Here is a 17,277-nt window from a genome sequence, read left to right on the forward strand (position 1 = left end):
TATTATTATTAATATGAGTTTTTTTACTGTTATCATTATTAATGTTAGTGTTTATTATTATTATAAACACAATTCTTTGGAATTCAGGGCTAAATGAATTGAACGTAAAGACAGATTATTCTAAATGGAACATGCACAGGTTTCAAATATGTTTTTTCTTACTTTTCAAGTCAATGACAAGAATAAATCAATGTTCGCATGGTTTCCTCATAGCTATATCAGACCCGTTAATTGTGAGGAGAAAGCAAATTCATCTTTCAAATATATGTGAATTTTTTGCCTCAACATTGAAAATGTATAAGATCTGAACATTGGCGAAGATAAAGAGAGAGCAAGACGGAGAGGAAGAGACAGCTGTCTAGCATCATGTGATAATTAAAAACTGTATAACTTGTGAGTAACTTGTTATTGCATTGCAGATATCAATGAGTGTGCAAGTAGCCCTTGTCTGAATGGAGGTACCTGCCTCGATGGAGTTAACATGTTTACATGCCAGTGTACGTCACAATGGACAGGAGTCATATGCCAGACAAGTAAGTATAGTCGCAACAAAGTCAGGGAAAATATGTTTAAAAAAATAATTAAAGTGGATGATAGCACCGAAAGTGAAAAATCTTCATGGATGGCCCTCTCATTCGAAATATTTTGAAGTTTGCAGATTGAAAGAAAAAAATACATGTTATGTAGGTGTGAATGTGGGTGCATGTTTGGGTGCCCCACTTCAGCAGTGCACCATGAACTAGGGATAGAAATTCATTGTTAATGATTATATATATCAAATGATGCAAGAATTCTATGCCATGAAAAAGAATGTATGAAATCAGAGAAAGTTTCATTTAGAATTCTCCAAACAGCATGAGGTATTTCAAATGTGTGATTATTCCACTCTTTTGTGGCTATCTACACTTCGTGCACTCTGTAATACAATTTTCACATAACACATGATTAACAGCTCTGCAAAATATGTAAGTTTTCTGACTTTATCATTTTTATAAAGATCAAACATGTCAATCAGCGGCTTTAACAACCAAATAAATCGTGGGGGCCACACATGACATACGGTAAAAAATAATTGAGAAAGAGAAGTAAACGTTAAAAAAATTTAACCATTTTCATAGAAAAAAATTATTTTGTGAACGATTTTGACATAATATTAAGAATATAATATTATTATCACTCTCTTTTTTAATTTTTTTTTTCCTCTCTTTTTTTGGACCACGGCCTCCAAGCCACCATGTGTATAAGCCAGTGATATCAATACAGATTCCTGATGCAGTGCAAAAGCAAATTATCAATCTAAATCACTTATTATTGATAACAAGTATCCTGTATATCTTGTAACAATAGCTAGTGATGCCATCCATCCTAGGCATCAATGTAATCTGGTGACCTTGCAACAGTGAAATATTCGAACAAAGTAATGACTACAATTGTAAAATGTGTCTCTGAATAAGAATGATTAGCAACAATTGTATTTTTCTGTGTTATTTCATAGGTCTGAATGCATGCATAAGCAGTCCATGTCAGAATGGTGGAACATGCAGTAACTCTGGTACTGACTACATATGCGAATGCTCTCCTGGATTTGCTGGAACTAACTGTGAAATAAGTAAGTTTTCAAGTTACATGCACTCTGTGCATTATTGAGAAATGATGATGAAGGTGCTTTGCGTACCTACCAGGAGACATGATCTACACTAATTTTATGCATTAAAGAATGAAAAAATTGTCAATTTTTTTTCCAATGGTTAGTTTGAAATTAATAATTCTAAATTGTGTTTATCAGCATATCAACACTTAGAAAATTGTTATAATTAATTTTCAAACTCTTCACACAGATATTAATGAGTGTGCCAGCTTACCATGTCAGAACGGCGGAGAGTGTCAGGATGGCGTTGCAATGTATACGTGCATTTGCCCAGAAGGATATTCCGGAGTAAATTGCAACTCGGGTAAGCAAAACTTTGTTTTCTAGGTTAATGACATTCTTTATGGGGTGTCGCCATTCCAAGTATCAACTATCCAATTTACTCTGTTTCACTTTTTAAAGGTTAAGGAAGCACTTGTGGTCCTTCGATGTACTATGTGCAAGTTTCACGAAGAAAGTCAGAAATGATTTGTTATTATTGTTGTTTTTAATAGGTTTTTGCTAATATCAGCATTTGAATGAATGAAAAAATTGAACGAATAGGATGAGCATAATGATATGCTTGGCATGTGTTTACCTGCATGGCGGCACCAACCAATTTTCAGATGAAGATAAATGGAAACGTTGAACCTACAATTTAAATAAATATTCTTTACCGTTATTTTTTATTCAATGCAAAATCAATCAATCAATCAATCAATCAAAATTGATAAATCAATTTTGCTTTATCTTTTCATTATTCTTGGCTTGATTTCATTTTCTTCATGATTGAAGTCGGATTCTGTAATCTAGAGGGAGTGTGGTTCAATGAGTTAAATGATCAAATCTCCATCAGTCTCACGTCTACTGGCATGTTCCTGGGTGACTACAAGAGCAGCATCGAGGTTCTGACCGGATACTATGGTAAGCTTTGAAGGGATCGAACCACTTACCATCCTAATCATGCACATGACTTATTTAGATAGTTCCCTTGGACTTGTCATGGTTTATATGCCAATATTCTCTTGGATTTTGACAATTAGGTGTGTACAGCTGAATATCCAAAATACAGGCATCACATTGAATCTTCTTCCTGCAGTAATGCAAATTGCAAATTCAGATGTTGAAAATTCAGGCTGCTTAATATATGATGGATTTAGAATGATATAATTCATTATATTGGTGGAATAATGTAAAGAAATACAGACCTCTGTCACAGATATCCTTTAATTGATGATATGATATCAATAAAGATTAGACATCTAGAAAAGTACAAATCAACATGACATATGAATACATGTGCTCAATTTAAGTGAGCAACAAATAACTTGCCGGATAAAAGGATTAATTTATACTTACCTTTTCTATCATTTTAATTGTACAGTCTAGATTTTGAAGACGTGTATGACTATGCTATGTCTGCTGGGAACAAAGTCTAACATCACTATCCGAAAGACCTGACCTAGGCTCAAACTTTGAGCTTCAATCAATTTATAACGTTCCTTTGTAGCTTGGATTACAGATGCAGACATAAACATATTTAAATGTTGTTTCAGATCTGTTCCTAATAGTGCAATACATTTCTACTGCCCATAGCTCCGACTGTTGTCGTTGGATATGCAAACCAGAACTGTGACTTCCCATCCTTTGGTTTTGTCATAACCCGGGACAATGGCAAGTCCACCACCAGCTGGTCTGGACAGTGTCATCTGTGTGATGGAGAAGAGGTACTCTACACCACTTGGACTAACACTGAACGTGTCACCACCTGTGCTGCAGTCAAACGGGCTACGCTGTAAGTCATCGCTATACATTCACCAATAAAAACATAATATATATATATATACATGTATATATCATATGTTTTTATTGGTAAATGAATGAAATCAATATCAAAACAATAATAATTTTTACATAATTGGAAACAATCATATCAAATAATAACAATGATATAAAATAGGAGGATGGCAGAATAAAAAAACATGATAAAACAATTATTGTTCAGGAACAAGATCACTGAGACACAGTATTAAACTCAAGGACAAGTTGTAGAATGTAGTGAGGATTGCTCTTGAACTACCAGAATTGAAATTGGCAATAAATAGATAGCATTTAATAACAAAAACAAACATTTAAGTACATATGTGGCATTCAGCCGAGATAAGTAACTGATTAGAAATAGTCTTTAAGAATACAGAAGGGTTGCCATGGTTAAATACGCTATTTTATTAATGAGTCCATTGTTTGAAGAGTGGACTCATTAATATAATATTGTAGATAACCACGGCAACAGGCGCCAATTTGGCGCACTGTGACAAAAGCGTGCATCAGCATTGGACATTTTTAATGCACGCGGTAAATAAGCGTAATTTGTACAGGAAATTTGCATAATCCACAGTGTGCTGCACTCAACCCAGGTGAGGTAAATGGGTACCGGTAGGAAGTAATTCCTTAAAAAGCTGTGTGCGCTATGAACGCCTAGCTTAGCCGGGTAATATAGGAGCGCCTTGAGCACCTAACAAGGTGGATATGTGCGCAATATAAATATCCTATATTATTATTATATTATAAACAATTATTTCAACCGATGGTTTTAAAAACCACCTTAGTGAATTCGGGCCAATAGTTTTGATGCGTCTAACAATAACTTCTGCATTTATTATTTCCAGGATTGGCACAGACAAGTGGACTCGCTACCAGCAGAGCACTGCTCCACGTGAAGATCTTTGAGGTCTATTTCTAATAACTCCTTGAAACTCACTGAGGTGACGGGATATCAAGTCTTTCATTTTGAAATTGCTATTCAAGTAATAAGTTTATGAAATGGCTCTAAAAAGCGGTAAAATGCAGGGGAACTTTTGTGGAGCAGGGGTGGGGGCAGAGCACTACCCTATTTTTTCAAGTGATTAAAAGAAGGAAAAATGACATAAAAAGAAAGGAAAATGAGATTAATAGAAAAGTGGAAAATTTGAACATAGAAAGCTGTACCATAAAGCTGTATAATTTATTATCAAGGAAGAAAAAAGGGGAATTTACCTTAAAATCACTTTGCCCCTCCCCACCCTACTCCTCGATCAAAACATCCTGTCATTGTCCTCCGTAAGATAATACATTTTTTTTTTACTATACTATGTAATGTTCTGGATGTTTTTTAATGAAAATAAATAACAATCTCATGGTTTTCACTTTTTTATTTACTGTAAAAGCCTCACCCTGCATGCATCATCCATAAGATAGTTTGGTAAGGAAATGTTATCACCTCGGTTCATGAAAGAAAACAAAGAAACAGTTCAATGATAAAATAACATTTGTAACAGTTTCGACTTGTCTTTCACACTTTTAAGCTAAATACTTTCCCCAAATATCTATTCATGTGATACTTCTTAATATTGTATATTATAGTATATTATCTATGATTTCGATTCAAAAGTCCTACTTACTATTAAAGGGATGAATATTAAAACCACTGACGCTTTGGTGCAAAAGTATATCATATTTTCTTGATGTTTGTGCTGGAATGCTCTAAAAATAATTTGTAATCAGCCTGGTTCAACTGATATAAATGTTTTCACTATTTTCTATTTAGAAATTAATATGTTCTCATCGAACGGGCTAGGAAATATTAAGATATAAATCATAAAACCGTTAAATTTAGCTGATCCTTTCTTCTATGCAATATCACTAGTTTCATTTTAGAGTGTAAATGATTGGAATAGGAAGAGGATCGATAACAAATAAATTTTGTACCGCAAAATCAACTGAAACCTGAGGTGTGTGCTCCAGTTCATTTGCTTAGAAAGATACCACGAAACATAATTATTTTAGCCTAGAGTTTAGCCTAGAGTTATCCTATTATATTTTAGGTTAATTTTAATATTGGCAGTACTACGACATTTTTATATTTTGTATATAATATGAAGTCTTTCAAAAATGTGAATGTTAAATCGTGAGATGTATAAAAGATAAGGGGCGATTCTCTTACTTTCATCTTTACCTTGTGGTATATTCTTATATTCTATGTGCAAAATAAGCTCATGCATTTTATTGTTAGGAGAAATATGGCGGGATAAATAAAGTAGTCTTCCATTAGAAAACCAGCCTTCCAATAGAAAAACATGATTCTTTTAATAAAATGGTCACGCTATTGCCTTTAACCAAAACCATACATACATGTAAATGTAATATGATTAATTACAGTGGAAAGCAAACAATACTATCTCGAAGTTTAATAGTATTCTATGTAGATAAGCACCAAATACTTCATGGAGTTTCATGGTCATTTATATTAACTTCGTTTTGGGCAATGATTTATTAAAAAAACACAGTGAAAATACTATTTGCTGCATGCTGTAATCATTTGACTCATGCGTGTGAATGTAATATGAGTCAGAGACAGAGAAATGGAGATATGATGGAGAAGCAGTGAGAGTGAAAGAGTAAGAAAGAAAAAAAGAAAGAGAGGGAGAGAGAGAGAGAGAGAGAGAGATAGAAGGTGGGTATGAGGGGATGCTCTGATCCCTCCGGATTAGACGCAACAGCTTTGAGGTCGAATATTATGTGTGTATTTATGTAAAAGGGAGATCGAGAGAGAAGGCGAAATTGGAGTGGTTAGTTTTGCCCGTTGAAATGATCAACATTATACAAGAAAATAAGTGAATACTAAGCCATAATCAAGCCAGGCTATCGTGGCTGTACAATAGCTGGATGGGAGGAGGGTTGGGGTGAATCCTCACCACCGATAAACATGATCGTCGTGAAAATGTGCACACTGGTAGATCTGATCCAAACGGTTAAGTTGTTAATTTTCTATGTTTTAATATTTTATTTTAAATCATATATTATGCTAATTGCAATAATCCATGGATAGGATTACCTATCTCGCTAAACAGACCAGGTGTGAGGAACACATATAGACCCTAAAGGAAATCATGTTTGATGGCTTCTATTGTTTCAAGCAGTTACCTGCTTATTATAGCTGGCCCCTGCATTTTGTACCCACTTTACTATTTTACATGCTTCATTTATGTATTTTTGCAGTCTTATACATTATTTATATTTTCGATTGTCACACAGAAATGTACTAATTGATGTCATTGTTTTTGCATCAAGTTTTTTATTTGTTATTGATTTGTGAATAAAATGCAGAAACCCCTGCAAAAATCATTTTTCATAAAGTTATGAAAAGAAATCTTATGTAATATATATGTAATAGAAATAATATAACATAATAAAATAAACAATAATTTCTCTTCTTTCCCCATTACCTTTCTTTTTCTTTCTCCTTGTAGCCCCCCCCCTTTTTTTTTTTGGGGGGGGGGGGGCAGCAGCCTATGGGGGGGGGTACGCTACCCCCGTAGTTACGCCACTGCGTAACGGTATTCTATATTGCGAAAATTAATTTAAACTGGGTGTGAGAGTTAAAAGTAAAGCATCAATTTGCGAGGCAGAATTAGATGATCGCGGACATTTTCGAGTGGGTGGGGGAGGGGGGGGGGGGGGGATGGGACAGAGGCGTCGATCCGGGGGGGGGGGGCGATCGCCCCACCAATGAAAACATTTGGGGGGGGGCAAACATATCGTTTTGCCCCCCCCCCCCCAATAATTCCGCATGTACAAAAAATAAAAAAAGATTGTAATGTTACACAGAAATCAGCAAGCGAGATTGAGATACATAACTCGTTCTTTATTTAAAATCGTGCTCAAAATGTCCGTTTTTCAGATTGGAATATAAAAATTTTCAGCTCGCACTTCGCGCTCGCATAATTTCTGTAGCAAAAACCCATACTTTTCATGATTAAATAGGTGAAAATGTCCCGTTTTCAGTTCTAAACCTCAAAAGAACTCCCGCTTCGATTTGTAATAATTTTTGTTCGATGTATATCTTGTTCTTTATAAAATCGTCCATTATACTGTCAAATTTTTTTCAGATCGAAATATCAAAATTTTCAGCTCGCGCTTCGCGCTCGTATCTATTTCAAATTTCAAATTTCAAATTTATTTATTTCACCTCCATCAATTGTACATACATGAATTGCATACCATATATAAACATAAATATTTGTATACGTTGCAAAAAAAAGAAAATAATGATACATATGTTGTGAAAAAAAAAACAAAAAAAAAAACAAACACTTAGACAATTTGGGCAACACATTGTAGGTTTTAAATAAGTATACTATTTTTCAATAGAAATTAAATTAAGATGGAAATGGAGGGACCCACTAAAAAGCAATGCTTGTACAATGTGGGCCCCTCAAAAAAATGGATAACACAACAAATAACAATTTGTTTAGATACCCATCTTAATCATTGGTACCAAAATTGCTTAGAATATCAAACTATCAGGTCAGAATATAAAGACATTTCAGCTCGCTCTCGGCACTCGCATTATCTGTGTAGTGAAATATGTATCCTCCTCATGAGTAACTACAAACAGTCCTAAAAAGGCACCTTTTTCCTGTTTTCAGGTCAGTATAGCTTCGCGCTCGCATTAATTTGTTGGTGAGATTTGGTCTCTTTCTCATGAGTCATATGTATATATATATATATGTATACATATATGTATATATATAGGCATATGTGTGTGTGTATTTGTTAGTCTTGTGTGATCGAGCGCCTTTGGAAAATTGATTCATGATTTTGCCCCCCCCCCATCTGAAAAAATTGATCGACGCCCCTGGGGGGGGGGGGGGACAGATTCAACCCCGGCAATTTGGGGCTAAGCTATAAGTCTGACGCATGTGTTGATGTTAATGCTAATAAGCAGTTGATATTCCTATTAAAAATCATAAAACGTGTCTCTATGTTTTTATTGTTTTATCATAAATCAGCCAAATTGTCTCGAATCATCATAATCATAAATCGAGTGTAGGAATTAAGTAAGTGTTTAATCGCCAAACACCTGATAGGGGTATTTCCATAGTGCACATATCCAGCTTCTTTGGTGCACAGGGTATGGATGAATTCTTTGCTGCTATAAGCCTACCGTTGGTCAGAACTTGATCACTCCCTTTTTATTTTGACAATGCCCAGGGCAGCTGATCCAGCACAATGTAATACTTTGTTCTATTCATGTGAATCTATACTCGTATGGAATTCGTTGTCAAGAATGGCTGCCAAGAATTCATCAACGTTCTTTTATACGGCCAAGGTATGTTGAACCTGTTATGCATGTTGTTTATGATTCTGCCGACTGTCTCTAGATATATTCCTCACAAAGCAACAATCACACAGATATAATTAGGAATGAGACAAACCACATTAACAACCACTCCACATTGCGCTCAGTATTTCACCAAGTCATGTACAGTTTCTACTTGTGATCCTTTTCTCTCTACTCAACAAAAAGCAATCAAGAGTTATGGATTATTTACACATAGGATTTTTCACAGTTATCAGGGGCCGCGAAACGGTTTTCAAAGTTGGGGGCTGAGCCAAAACTGGGGGGGGGGGGCCTGACCATGAAAAAACACAATCATATGGTCATTTTTACGTTTTTGTAGACGGTTTTGGAAAAAAATGGGGGGGGGGGGGCTTCAGCCCCCGCGGCCCCTGGTTATGTCCTCTATCAGGAGATTTTACGTTCATGTTAGTGCTAATATATTGCTGATACTGAAAATCATAACACAGTACATCTCCTCTTTCCCCATCAATTCATTGTTTAATTATAAATCATTAATCTCCAATCATAGCAACTGAGAAGCAGCTACGTACAGCTGACAAGTTAATGAAAAACAGTTGGTTTTGAAAAAAATATATATGATGACATCTCCATGAATAACACAAAGTCATAAGGGTTTCATGATGATATGAAATGCATTGACATTGCTGCCATATCAACATGGTATCATTACAAAGCCCGCATGACTAAATGAGATCAGAGATAATATTGTATTGAGTAAATATAGATATCTTGCATTTTAGAATATTATATATTTTTAAGTATATTTTGTTGTTGTAGATCATCAAAACCTTTTAGAATACGCCCAACACAACACAATCATCTAGCTATCTGAAGTGCTTGATTGAATTACACCCCTAAAGCAACGTGTCAATCAATAGTTCATATACATAGACTTAGCTGTGAAATCACTGCTTTCAGAAATTACAGAAATTATGATTTAATATAATTATAATACCCCATTAAAAAGAAAATATGAAGAACATAATATTACTGTAATTGATGGGGAGAGTTTTTTTTCTGCTGCCGGCTTAGTTGTTTATATGGTACTGGTGATCAAATTGAGTGATTATGTTGATCGAATGAGCAATTTTCTAGATGATTTGATTGACAATTTATTGATTATAAATTCTTAATTTGGTCGATAAATGAAAGACTGATTCCAGAGATTCAATGTGACTTTAGATTGGATTCAAATGATTTAGGAGTTGAATGATAATTAACATGTTCTTAAGATGATTGATATTCTTATGATCAATAGTTTAGCAATTCATTGTTAGCTAAGCTGACTAATTTCTGTGATTGAATAATTGAATGATCCCTTAATTGATTTCATCACCAAGTTATCCACATGTAGATAATTGGGTGTATGATACATAGTGTCTTGATTTTCGCGATCAAATTGTTGACAGATAAGTAATTTAGTGAATAATTGGGCATTATGCTTGGAATATTATCCCTTTAACCCATATCAATCGTTCCCATAATTGATTTGATTTCATAACCGAGTTGTCCATATGAAGATAATCATTGGATGTATAACAGATAGTTTCTGGATTTTTAGCCCTCCCAATTGCTGACAGATAAGACAAAATAATTTTATAACAATTGTGAATAATTGGGCGTCAGCTTGTTTGGGAAATTGAATATTATTCCTCTTTATTGCAGCTTCTCAAAATTCTGAATGCTATAGAAATTTCAAATAGAATATGGTGTGAAAGAGAAAAATGTACTATACCATTCCCAGTAAAGTATGTAGTGTCGCGGTCCTGAATAGATGATCTTTAACTCGATTTAATCATTAGACACTAAAACATTATAAAGACAACTTTTCAGTAAATCAATTGTTTGACTCATGCTATATAAATATTATTTTTCTTTCAATGAAAATGTAGACAAAATGAATGTTTGTTGCCAATTTTGGGGGGTAATCAATAGGCTGAGAGGAACGGAACACTATAAATTCGATGATATCTCATTGTCTTCGATGACACACACCGGGTACACACCCGAGTTAGGTGCAAGCAGCCCATCACATAACACCCAAGGATCTTTTACAGCCTACAAGCTAATAATAACTGGAGTAGTTTCTAGTTAAAAATATAATCTCAGCCTTTCAATTTTGCCCCATTCCGGCTGAAAATTGACAGCGAATGAAGAATGTGGGGTAGTTTGAAAAGCCTACTTTCATGACTGTAATCGAAGGAAGGGGGGGGGGGGGTTGATCTAGAAGTGTCGCTCTTCAAATGAGATTTATTTAGTGTTGAGTGTGATTAAACTATGAAACCATGAATGGAGGCACAATTTATTAGGGAAAAGCTTTGTGGAATGCCTATGGGGTATTAGATTGTGTGGAATCCTTATTGGTCAATATATATGAGCTTAGTAGTAATTTGTAAAAAAGTAATACAAACCCCAAATCTATATAATAAATCATATCCCATAAGTTAAAAGGAATGCTATCGTCTACTTCAAATTGAATAGAAAAAAATTCTTATCAAGTGTAGATTTATTACCATGCAATCGATTTCTAAACTAGTCATTTTTTTAGTTCACCAATTTATGGTCTAATCTAACAAAAATACCATTACCGATAGTGACTAATTATAATTTGATAAAATGGCATTTGACAAAAAGAGATGTGTACAAATGTCCACTTGTAAAAAGAAAGAAAATGAAATATTGCTTATATGCCAGCAATATCAAGGAACTTCGAAAATGCCTGAAAACATATTTAACAAAATATAAGCCTATATCAGAGGATTGAAAACTTGAAATAAAAGGAAACCAAATTTCATAAGTCGCAAAGCGAAAAATATTTAAACTGTGATAGTGAAATCCAACTTTTCATTCAAACCAATGGACCCTGAAACCTATATTTCAATGAACAAATGCTGGAAGAATAAAAATAGTGATTTCCATTTTGCAACACCGCAAGTGGTGCTAATATTTTTTTAAAGAATGTAAAGATGAATCAAACTGAAAAAATAGTGACGCTGAATAAAAAGCAATAATGCTTAACAGAAAAAATGCATGTAGAAAAAACAAAATTAGAAATAAAGACATTTTATTGAAAATTCGAAACATTTCAGTACATCACCTAATTTCCCTATATGTATGTAAAGAATACCAACTTAAAGGGAGAAAAGGGACAATACAAGAAAACACTTTTGCTTGATAAGAAAATAAGAACACAAACATTTTTTTTCTATAATCAAACATTTTAGAAACTTATTTTTTCAAAAAATTCAAATCTTGATATTCATGCTAAGAAATTCAAGTAGCACAGCTTGCTTGAATCCTGTGATAATACATTGACAACAAAGTGTAGAAGAAAGTCAGAATACCTTGTACACCAATAAAGGATTAGCATTAAGAATGGATTTTTAAAGGATAAGTTCACCATAACAACAAGTTGATGTGAATATAAAAGGGAAAACATGTGTACTACTGACCTTTTTTATCAAATCGGATCTGAAATTTGAAATTTCTTTTAGTGGCACAAACAGAGATATGCACAGCCTGTTTAATGTAATATACGAATGAAGTAAACTGATGGGTTCAAACACTCACTATTTCTCACATGTGTATTATTACATGAAATGTACTAATTTTCTCATTGTTATGTAAAAAAAATTGATTTCTGTCTGAAAAATTAATTTGAGTTGCCATTTTTGTAATCTATTGCAGTGGCGCAATGAGCCAAAAATTTTGAGCGGGCTTGCTATGGCGCATCGTGTAAACTTAATAAAAAGCGAGCGAGCAAAAATTTTGAAGTTTGGGATAGAGTTTGACATAATATTCAGAAAATAATATCATATCTCACCCTTATCCACTTCCCTTTCTTTCTTTTTTCTCTTTTTCCTTGGTAATATTTTTTTTTGAGGGGGCAAGAGCCCCAAGCCCCCCAATATCTACGCCAGTGATCTATCATAATTTTATGATCAGTCTCCTTAATGCAACTCCTGCAAAATGGAAATATTTCAAACAATAAAGTACAAAAGAAATGTCAAGTGAGCGACATTGTTTACTCTCATTTGCACATCACTCTGATTTTTTGTGCATATACTATTTCGGTGAAAAAAGCGAAATTTCAAAAAGACCTAATTCTTTATAAATAAAAATTCCAAATTTTAATGACATTTTCAGCATTATCCTTGTTTTTTTAATTTTTCACTTTTTATTCAACTAAACTCTCTGTTGGGGTGGACATGTCATTAAACTGCATGCTAGTCATCATGGAATATGAATATGAAATACTTCATCCATTATGAGCTCAAGTACTGACAAATCTTCAGAGAGGCCACTTTAATAAAATTTAATATTATAAGTGAGAAAAGAATCTAGAATGGACCGATATGAATAAAACAATAAGAGTGTTCATCATGGTCGAAATAGAAGTCCCTACTTTTGCGCGACAAGTTTCATTAATGATTTTCCTCTCAAAATAAATAAATCATCAAGAAAGAATGACTGAAAATGACTGAAAAAAGAGTTGACCATTAATTATTGGTAATTTTCAGAGGTAAAAATGACCGATAAAGCAATTGAATTACAATGTTGATCATATGAGAATATTGAAAGTTGATGTCTAAATGATCGTAACAGATACTGCTTCATCTAATAAGATTTATTGTTGTCAATGTAGTATAGAACATCATTGTAGATCACAGTGTAGTAAAAATCGTCATCGTTGGTCAGATCTAGAGCTCATTTCATGTCATAATAACAAATTTGAAATAACCATTTTAAGCTACCAAAATCATTCGTTTTGATTGGCTAGTATTGAACTTGCTATAGATTTGTGCATTTGTTATTAGAACAAGTCTTTATGAAACGGGATCTTGGTCATTCTTTACAAAGCAGTCTTCCGTAGTTCGTCTTCTGACTGTGGCCATGGATTCTCAAAGCTGTTCATGGTAGATACATTTCCACTAAAAAGAAAAGAAGAAAAAAAATGAAAAATTACCATGTATAATAAGTATTTTCTTTGCAAGTAATTTATATGATAGATGATGCATATGTTGAATGTCCCCACAACAAATTCAAGTTCACAATTTTTGATGACTAAATAGCATCTGTATTAAGTGAATCATGAAACTTGATACATACATATATAAACACACATACATACATATGTAAGTTTGAGTCATAATTTGGAATTTCATGTAATTTTATCTGAATTCTATTTCTATTTCTAAATATAACTAAGTTTATCAGTTGAATACTGAACTTTGCCATTTGACTTTTTGACATTGACACAATTGAAATAACAACAAAATATGTAATTGGTTTTGATATAACACTCCTAGTAATAATAATAAATAAATAATGAAAATGATATGTCCATTTATATAGCGCTGTTACTATATGCAATACTCTACTGCCCTTGATACTTGGTATCATATTATTATCCAGGCTGTAGCTGAGCCGACATATAGGCCGGGGTAAAATGCTCAAGGAACAAATCTTAACACAGCCTATACCGCAGCTTTTAATGTTACAATGAGTATTCTACACAAAACAGGGCATTCAGAGAAAAAGATTCAAAGATTCAGATTTCAGAAATATATTAGAATAATAAGTGCAATTCAGAACAATACGGGTTTATGAGAAAAAACAGTTTCAGTCATGGAAATAACACCACAGGCAACTGCGTGCCGATTTTTCATCTCGATCGTGTAGACAATAGTTATATGGGGAGGGGGGTGGGGGTAATCATTTTCATACTTTCTAGGTATAAAATCATTGCATTATTCTTAGTGTCCAGATTATGAGAAATGTAAATATTTACCCGCCGGCTGGAGGGATCGGTCCGTGAATGGCATAGTCGTTCTCTCGAGCACCTGGGGGTTCAGCGTTTGCCAGGATGGACATCTCTGGACGAGTTTGGGATGGGTATTCACCCAATCGTGCTTTCTCTGTATCATATTGGTCCCTGATAAGGAGAGGTCATACACAGAGCTCTTATAAATAAAATTATTTTTTTGGGATATTTCATCTTTTGAGACTATTACGTCTCAATAGATACTCCTACGACCATGCAGGGGGTCTAAAACATGGCTTGATATAAACTGTCATTGAACTTCTTTATAAATTAAACTATGAGTTCAATGATCCTATTTAGTAAAATGTTTTCATTCTTGTATGTAAATACAAATGATGTACAGATGTGAGTGCATGGGTAGGTTTTGTGAGCATAAGTTATTAAAATACAGAACTGTTACACCAACCAGGTGGAACCAAGTGAGCTTAGACTAGTTTACATAATTACTGCATGCTTACTAGTCCTGCCAAAGCACAGACAATCCTGTGTATCATTTGTTTTATAGAATGGAAGAATTTTTGGCTAAAATTCATCTTTTTACAACCATGCTTAACCATGCATCTACCGATGGATGGCTAGCCATGCATCTATTAAATTTGCTAGGCATAAGTAATTACCAGACGCATGACAAATTTATCGGATGCATGGCTGGCCATACGTCAGTAATTACTTTTGCATGATATCCATTCTATAAATCATTACAAAAAGATTCTATGTATGCCCAACAATGTTTTCTCACAAAACATTTGACATGAGGAATATGCTTACAAGATAACATACTGGATTTCAACAAATAAGATACTATATACTTACGTTCTAGCCCTACAGCAGTTGGCAATTAGGAAGAGGAGGAGGAAGAATATGGCAAACAATGCTAGAGCCACGATTAGGAGGATGAAATATGGATCCAGGGTGATACGAGTCCCTCGGAATGTACTTTGCTGGCTACCACTAGAGCTGATAACTGTTAAGATAATGTAAAAGACCAACATATATTTAGGTATTGATTCAGTTACTTGCATTCATTTATACAGGATAAAATATGATCAGCATAACTCGTTCATCACGGTCCTGTTGCAACAGGTTAATATGAATATAAAATGCCATATGATAAACAGCAAATATATTTAAACAAATAAGTAACTATTTTGTATAACAAAATGACATATAAATTCAAGATAAGAAAACACACACAAAAAAAATATTACTCAAAATGTACAACAGATTAGAACAAAATCTAAGTAGTTGCTAAAAGTCTGACATAAAAATGAACAAAAAACATTTAAAAAGTGAGTAAAAACAAAGGATAAAATACTCAAAAACAGTTAAGAATTGCAGCCTTATCAAGTCATTTAAGCGATTTATTGGATTGGATGTTTTAGTTTGTTGTAGGCAAGGAATTCCAAACATTGAGAGCAGCATATTTTGACGATGCCTGAAACATGTATGTTTATCATGATTATTATGGTTCACAACTTATTATCAATATGTTTATATTGGGTAGTTCTGTTGTATATATATGTACCAGTCGTAGTAAATAAACGTCAGTTTGTTTCAGTTTTTAAATATGAAATGGTATACGACGCTGGTGGATTGATCTCAATGTTCTTTTACATAAGTAGTGTATTATTATCTAATATACAATACACATCATCATCAAACAGTATTGATTCATTACTGTTACCATTTGATTAGACATATGACAGAATGTATTCAATAAAAAAATATGTTCCCTTCATCTTGTAAACTGTTCAGAAGCTTATTTTGAAGTGCTCCAGCGGATTCTTTATACCGCTCCCACTTTAATGGTATAAAGCAGTGCTTTTCAAATCCTTTTCAATGAGGCCCACTTTGGCTTTTGAAAACTATTTTGAAGCTCACTTCACAACATGTTATTCATTAAAAGATGAAAAATCAAGTGCAATTACTCCCAAAACATATAAGTGCAGTGATTTTCTAACCTGCAAAATTGTAGACATTTTTCACCACCCCTTTTGAAATTTCTTCTGAAAGGAGTGCTTAATTATCATTGTGGAAGACTAGTTCTGCTGGTCATTGTGCTAATGATAAAGCATTTAGACATATCATAAAGTAGTCACTAGCACATTACATGGTATACATAAATATAAACAATTGGCTGTCATTTTGTTGAATACAGTTTCAAGTTTAAATTTTAATTTGTGATTGTAACCGCAACTCAAATTCATCTTCAAGACTTTCAACTTTATGGCGAAAATATGATGTGAGTCACATAATACTTACTTTGCTCTGGGGTGCAGAGAGGTAAGACAAAACTACCAGTACATATACAGCTAAAACCATTCGCCTCGTTTAAGCAAACTCCGCCGTTCAAACATGGATTTGATGCACATTCATCAACATCTGAATGTAATGATAAAAATATTACATAATTACAATTTACAAAAATGTCACCACACTGGTTCACTTGCTTTTATTTTTTTCAAAGATTAGAAGTTAAGTGAGTTGATACAACCTGAGATAATTTGACAAAAAACCAGCCAAGATAACATTTATAATAATAACAAAATAATGTAATAAAAGACATTTACCATTTTTAAAAGAATTCTCAAGAATGATGATTGACACACATTATCGCATACAGGGATCCCTCTTTGATCCGTA

At 33.7% G+C, this 17,277-nt stretch overlaps 2 protein-coding genes across 3 annotated transcripts in view; one reads left to right on the plus strand and one right to left on the minus strand.

The window, feature by feature from the left end:
• Positions 1–5,960, plus strand: part of LOC129270538 (fibropellin-1-like) — a 47,917-nt gene extending 41,957 nt beyond the window's left edge. For both annotated transcript variants that reach the window (XM_064105921.1, XM_064105922.1), the window contains 6 exons: positions 420–533; positions 1,496–1,609; positions 1,839–1,952; positions 2,423–2,551; positions 3,224–3,422; positions 4,297–5,960. In XM_064105921.1, the coding sequence (XP_063961991.1) occupies positions 420–533; positions 1,496–1,609; positions 1,839–1,952; positions 2,423–2,551; positions 3,224–3,422; positions 4,297–4,357 (731 nt within the window). In that variant the 3' untranslated portion in view covers positions 4,358–5,960. The remainder of the gene's footprint in view (positions 1–419; positions 534–1,495; positions 1,610–1,838; positions 1,953–2,422; positions 2,552–3,223; positions 3,423–4,296) is intronic.
• Positions 5,961–9,267: 3,307 nt separating this feature from the next.
• Positions 9,268–17,277, minus strand: part of LOC129270540 (uncharacterized) — a 95,206-nt gene continuing 87,196 nt past the window's right edge. Inside the window, exons 58-61 of the mRNA XM_064105923.1 lie at positions 16,897–17,016; positions 15,448–15,598; positions 14,602–14,745; positions 9,268–13,741 (exon numbers count right to left, since the gene is read on the minus strand). Coding sequence (XP_063961993.1) covers positions 13,663–13,741; positions 14,602–14,745; positions 15,448–15,598; positions 16,897–17,016 — 494 coding nt within the window. The 3' untranslated portion in view covers positions 9,268–13,662. The remainder of the gene's footprint in view (positions 13,742–14,601; positions 14,746–15,447; positions 15,599–16,896; positions 17,017–17,277) is intronic.

This window comes from Lytechinus pictus, chromosome 10, assembly GCF_037042905.1.
Source record: "Lytechinus pictus isolate F3 Inbred chromosome 10, Lp3.0, whole genome shotgun sequence".
Taxonomy (NCBI): Eukaryota; Metazoa; Echinodermata; class Echinoidea; order Temnopleuroida; family Toxopneustidae; genus Lytechinus; species Lytechinus pictus.